Source organism: Benincasa hispida, chromosome 4, assembly GCF_027475165.1.
Source record: "Benincasa hispida cultivar pf3 chromosome 4, pf3_genome.v1.1, whole genome shotgun sequence".
Taxonomy (NCBI): Eukaryota; Viridiplantae; Streptophyta; class Magnoliopsida; order Cucurbitales; family Cucurbitaceae; genus Benincasa; species Benincasa hispida.
In genome coordinates this window covers 55,987,854-55,994,538 of record NC_143481.1, presented here as the reverse complement: position 1 = coordinate 55,994,538, position 6,685 = coordinate 55,987,854, and the positions used below count along the sequence as shown (strand labels likewise).

At 37.0% G+C, this 6,685-nt stretch overlaps 2 protein-coding genes across 2 annotated transcripts; both read right to left on the bottom strand.

Moving 5' to 3' along the window:
• Nucleotides 1-379: 379 nt before the first annotated feature.
• Nucleotides 380-1,681, bottom strand: LOC150036828 (uncharacterized). The gene is made up of 2 exons (XM_090313252.1): nt 1,211-1,681; nt 380-640 (listed from the first exon to the last, which is right to left on the bottom strand). Exons 1-2 carry the CDS (start codon nt 1,679-1,681, stop codon nt 380-382), a joined length of 732 nt encoding a protein of 243 aa, XP_090169378.1.
• A 1,509-nt stretch (nt 1,682-3,190) lies between these two features.
• LOC120076542 (RNA-binding (RRM/RBD/RNP motifs) family protein) lies at nt 3,191-6,343 on the bottom strand. Its single transcript, XM_039030402.2, has 3 exons — nt 6,080-6,343; nt 4,584-5,042; nt 3,191-3,586 (listed from the first exon to the last, which is right to left on the bottom strand). Exons 2-3 carry the CDS (start codon nt 5,028-5,030, stop codon nt 3,434-3,436), a joined length of 600 nt encoding a protein of 199 aa, XP_038886330.1. The 5' UTR covers nt 5,031-5,042; nt 6,080-6,343; the 3' UTR covers nt 3,191-3,433.
• Between the last annotated feature and the right edge of the window lie 342 nt (nt 6,344-6,685).

The following is a 6,685-nucleotide window of genomic DNA, read 5'->3' as shown; positions in this document are numbered from 1 at the left end:
GGTCAATGGTCTCGGTGGACTCCACATGTAAACCCTATATAATTTATAAAGTATGTTAGGTCAAACACAACATGATATAAATTTATATTAGAATAAGTTTAAGATGATATTACGTACCTGACACAATGACCGCAGTAGGCTGGTGATTGTTTGTACTTCGGCTTGAAAGACATTCAAATTAGACTTCACATCTTTCAAGTCTGACTGTACATCGTCCAATTTACGCTCCATCGTAGCCACTCTCTAATCTATGTCACGGAGCGATGTGTGAATGCCCACACCCCTCATGGGCTCAGAATGTGTTGTATTCAACCAAGGTGACCCTCACTCCTCAGTTGGAGGGCACATGCTTGTCAGTAGAGAGCTCGTGAGACTCGTTCTAAAGAGGGTGAATCTCACACTCATCGATAGGGAGCTCGTGAGACTGATGCTCATCGAGTTTTGGCTCGTGGGTGTGATGCTTGTGACTCTCATAGTCATTGGAGTGACTACGAGCATCCTCATCATGATGTGATCTATGTGTCTCTGAGGATGTCGTCTCGACATCAATGCGCCCATATACGGGTCGTTCATCGACCCTAGTGTCCTTATACCGCCTCTCCCTATCGGGCATGATCAATGGTGTGGGTGTGATCCTTTTCTATACAAAACAACAAACAATTTGTTAGTTATATGTGTCATTCACCTTAAATCCAAGTAAATTGTGATGTAATACACTAACCTCGATGGACTCAAACACGTCTCGCACTATGATTTTGGTTGGGAGTGAGTATGTATACTCCCACCTCAAGAATCGGGGTACGACATGTCCATTGAGTCGGGTTACAACTTTTTCGACAATCGTTGAAATGATCCCGTATGCCCATACCTACCATAATTCATAAACGATTATAAGACAAGCGTAAGTAGTAAGTGACATTAACATTAAAATTAGTAGATCTCCTATGGCCAATGAATGAATATTACTTGAAAAGCATGAGGAAACCTCGATAGGATGTACTTGACGAGGTAGTTTTTATTGATCTTTGACCTTTTTTTGTAGTTCTCGGACTTGCCACTCAATCTTCTTTATAGTCCAAGTAAGGTCCTCTCCCACAAAACATTTCCCCAATCCATGGAGTTGAAGTAATCTAAATTCTCCATATCAATTAATAAGGTATTTGGCCCTCGTCTTTTTCCTTCCTATCCTAGACAATTTAGTGTAGTAGACCAATGTCATCTTCGCAACATCCATATCATTATCAAATTCCATCTCCTTGTACATTGTCTCTACGGTACCAATATGGATGTCCCTTGCGAAGTCATTCCCCAAGTACCTATTACGTAGAGATTCAATTCCTTCAACCATCCTCACAACTACTGGATTGGGTGACCGCCACAATCTCGTCACCAATAGAAATTCTTCTTTGATGAATGTTACAACTGTATCATTCAAATTGAATGTCATTGAATCCTTCCTATGGTCTTCAACCTTCCTCAATAGAATGTAATGGATCAATGTACTGTTAATGATAATGTCCATGTCCACAAATCGCCCAAATACAGTCTTCCTGAAAAAGGCAAGTTGAGTGGGAGTAAGCATCTCTTTCACAATCTTGTTAGTTGTCCCGATGTGAGAGGATAGGCTGGTCATTTGGCCTGGAAAACGATCATGGGGAGGAATCTTTAATTGTCTAGCCATACTGCACAGAATAACAAAAAAAGGGGAAAAAATAAGAATTTTGTTTAATACTTGATATACGATGCACGTTCCTCGATGTGATACAAGATTTTTAATTTCTTGATACCCAATACATGCTACATGGTGTCCCTTACTCACTCCATTACAAGTGACTAGATGGTCGATTGTCGAGCATTCAGTTTGATTTTCCACCTTCATGTATTATCCAACTCAAACCCTAAACTCCAGGCGATCCAAAATAACAAAAAATTGAAAATTGAAACAAAACAAAGTCAAATCCAACCAAACGATATGAAAACAGAAATGAAAATCATGTCAATCGAGTATCAAGTAACATGCAAGCGCATATCGAGGAACATGATGTAGAGATAGTCGAGTTTTGAGTGAATGATGCCAAAATACAAAAAACGAGAGCAATGTTACTTGATGATAATCGAGTTAAACTACAAACAAGAAGAAGAATGTTACCTGATGCAGAGATAGTGGAGTTTCGAGTGTAGAGTTGTTGTCGTCGAAGGATATACAATCGGATGAATAGAGAGAATAGTTTGATGTCGTGGGAAGTGGTGAAATAATGGACTTCAAAGGCCTTCAAACGAGTTTTGAATTCAAAATAATCGAACATCGAGTATGACGTTGATATGATCGAGTAAACACATGTCGATTACAGTTGTATCAAGTGACCATGAAGCTGGGTATCGAGTGACCGTACATCGAGAAACGTGCCATCAAGAATCGATTAAATTCATGTTGGCAGGCGCGAGGGGTGCATCTCAGGGGCGAATCGGACGTAAGCAGAAGGTCACTTTCCATTACTTTCTCTACAAGAAGCCATTTTTCATTTGAGCTTCAGAAGAGGTCTTTCTTTGGCCTTAGCTCAAAGAATTTTTAACACACATGATTTGCTCCAAACAAAATGCGTGAACACAAATGACAATCTCCTTTTCTCTTTATTCAATGTGCTACTTGGCTTGAGTGTAGATGATCCCTTCATCATCTGTCCCAACACTTTCCTAAACTTTATCTAGTACAACGACCAGAGGGATGGAAGATCGAATACCAATTATAGTTCAACTAAGCTCACTTTAGTCTCTTCTAGCCTTTCTCATTTTTGTTAAGGAGGGGTTTATCTCTTCCCCTTGCCTTTAGGGTCAATTTCTTTCTTATTGCCGATTTGCATAGCATGAAACATTCATATAGTTGAACTTTCGATGGAAATTTGTATGTTTTAAAAGAATTATTTAATACTTCATCTTGTGCGTAAATTAACCAAACTTAATTTCGTGCATGGCTTAATAATTTTATTGAAATCAAATATTTTGGATGATTTTACTAGTCTTTCGTTAAAATTAGTGGATGAATTCAGCAGTAATTGAAGGGTAAAATATAGGACAGTTGCTTAAATGAATAGAAAGTTTAAGCTAAAAGTTTACATAATGCCAAGTTTGAAGTACAAAGTGATTTTCCCCCCATAAAACTTATATTTCAAATGAAATATCAAGACCAAAGTCACAGCCAACTGTTCAAATATTTCATAAAACACCTTTCATGATGGAAAATACAATGTTTAAAAAAAAGGGAATCCAAAAGAGTGTTGTTAGTAGTATTATACTAATTATCTTTCTCCCTCTAAATCACAAAAGAAGTCTTTAATTCATGTGTATTTTGCCATATAAATGGCAATTTCTACAAATTTACAAGTAAAAATCAGGGGCATTAGGAATTACAAAAACAAAGCTTCAAAGCTTTTAATTAATCATCTGAAACTCGCATATTATAACGTTTTGCTAACCTGCGGGCAGTTCCATCAGCCATTACACTTTCTACAATCTCATATTTTTTGTAGTTTCCTTTCAGTGCTTCTTGTTGCTGCTTTGCAAGCTTCTCCTCTTCCGCCAAATGATGCTGCAAAGGAATTGGACGAACCTCTGTTAAGAATTATCCGACCGAAACCAAATTACCAACAAGATCCCTAAACTTTTAGAGCTATGTTTATTTAGTCCTATATTTTAAAGGTTTTCTAATAGACCCGAGCTTTCAAGATTGTAACTATATAATCTTTTTACTTCAAAAAATGTGAATTTTTAACTGTGTCTAATAGATCTCGTTGACTCCATCCTCCACCAGCTTAAAACTTACTTGAGCAATAACCAGATGGGTCGATTTCAAGTATAGTGTGTTTGGTGCAAAAGCATTAAACTCATGGGATTAACAACAGAAACCTATAAGACACAAAAATAAAATTTCAAACGGCCTATTATAGTCTTTCTTATAACTGTGGGATTAAATAGACACAACCTATAAGCTGAAAGCTATTATGGTCTTTTTAAAGTATATGGATTAAACAGACACAACAAGAAAGTTGAGGAGACCTACTAAAGAGGTTTAGAAGTATATGAACTAAATAAAATCTCGAAGCAGTGGGACCGAAATTATAATTTGACCAAATTAAAACTTTAGTCTGAACGTTAATGGTTGTGTTCATTTAATTTTAAAATTTCAAAAAGATCTAATTACATACATGAACTTTCAATGATGACTCAATGTACTTGCTTATGTTGCTAACTAATGATAATGTGATATATTTATTAGATAAACAAATGCTAATTGATTGATTTAGCAAAATGTGGCAAATAAATGGTAGACGAGAGAGAGGATAGCCAAACAAAATAGAGTGATTTATCTACAAGGCATGTTGTATGTGTCCCTTTATTTTGTCTAACTAACCTCTTTCTTTCATCAGCTATGCCACATTGTGCTAAATTAACTAACATCTGTCTAATAAATATCTCACATCATCTAAGAATCACAATTCAAAGTTCAGACATGTAATTCAAACTTTTTAAAATTTAAGCACTAAATAAATACGACCATAGTAGAGATGGGATATTGAAACTCATGCCTTCAACAAGAATGCAGCTTCAGCCACATGTTTCCGAGTAAGAAGCTTCATTTTCTTGGCCACTTCAAAATCAGGATCATCCTTTTCCAGCCAGGTAAAGCTAATCTTCCTACCAGGCTTGACAGGGCGATCATCAAACATTTCTACTTCGGCAGGGCGCGCCCTCACCGGTCTCGGCATTCCAGACATCATGAAAGGGAACTGAGCTATCACGGAGATGACAGATTTCGCCTCCTTCAAATCCTTCATCTCCACTAGAGCACATTGAGAGGTATTAATTGGCTCCGTGTAGTTTGGAATAAAATGGACACTGACAACAGTCCCAAACTGATCTAAAGCAGTTCTCAAAACAGGCTCAGTTACATGGGGAGAGAGATTATCAACATAGACCGTCCGTTTTACCTTCTCCTCAAACATGGCAAATTGTTCATCCTTCATTGATCCCATCACGAATGAGATCTAATATGGCCATTAAAGGAGTTAGCCTAATTATTCATATGGTAAACTAAAATAATTACAGTATCAAAAACAACAAGACACAACAAAAGAGAGAAATCCACCATGACGAATAAACAAGCATTCAAAGTCTCAGACCAAAACCTTTTTTGGTATCCACGAGTCTATAGACTAGCTTATGTACATCACGATAAATCTCACATGACAACCTACCTGACCCTCCAACATTTGGATATCAAGGAAACTCGTAGGATATTAAATCTCATGTAGGTGGCCACCAGGAATTGAATCCATAACCTCTTAGCTCTTTACGAAGATTATGCCCCTATTTACTACTAGACCAACCCATGAAAGTTAACAAGCATTCAGATTTCATATGATTCTAAAGGAGTTCAAATTTTGTAAATGAGCGAAATGTGTGATGGTCCATGAATGCACTATATGATTGGATTCACTAATAGCTTAATAATTTATGTTTGTTAAATCTGCACTAGACACTGATCAATCCCAATGTGAGCTCCCCAGCGACAACAGAGGAACCACCCAACCTGCTGTGGCGAAAGTTTGGAACCATGATGGGTTCCATAAAAGAAGCATAAATCCTTTGAAAATAACTCAAATACATAAAATGATTAAGAAAAAAAAAATGGTAACAAGCCACCCAAACCTACATTCAGTAGTTGGAGGAAAAACTCCATCAGAACTCAGAAGCACTTTTGCCATTAAGAAATGGCCTAATGCTCCAAGGTTGCAACAATTTTCGTGCACAAGCACTTCACACGCAATAGAAGAACCAGATTAAGTGAATTAACTCAACTATCCAAGTCAAACCCATCTCATAGTGAACATTTCGAATATTTGCATTATTTTCGTTTAAAATTCAGAAAACAGGGGATACAAAAAGAAGAATAAACCAACAAAATCGATATGGGGACGACTGAAATTGGAAAGCACGAAGAGGGAGATTCTGAATAGAGCATACATGAAAAAAAAACCGGAAGTGCAAAGAAGGAAATCAAAGATTAAATTGCGAATCTTACCAGTTGGAAGAGAAGAAACGAAAGAATCAACGATGAGGGTGGGGCATGAGCCTGTAGAACTAAAAATCGAGATTGGGGCGTTGAGAAGTGGAGATGAGCTTGATGGAAAAATGTGAGAGGTGGTCGTCTCCTTCTCCAGTGGCGGAAAAGCTTGAATTCTGACCGCAAGGAGGAAAGTGAAATGCCAGTACACGGAGAAAGAATACCAGGCCTGCCCGCATAAATTAGGGCAAGTTTCTTTCTAATTCTAAGGAAGAAACGTGGGTGTAGCAGTATATAAACCAACTAGAGATAATTGCTTAAAATATCCGTTTTAAATATCTAAAATAGTAAATGACTCCGTTTTTAAAAAAATACCAAATGTTCCTTTGTTGATGTCATAATCATGTGAAGTTATGATCTATGAAGCACAAATACGGATACGGCTACACGATATAGATACGATATGGATACTATCGGATACGACGATTCGTCAATTTCTAAAAAACTAAGATACGGATACGTTTGAGGATGCGTCATTTTTTTATATATTTTTTTAATATATATATATTTCTAAAAAACGAGGACACTGATACATTGAAGATACATTTTTTTTCTTTAAAAAAA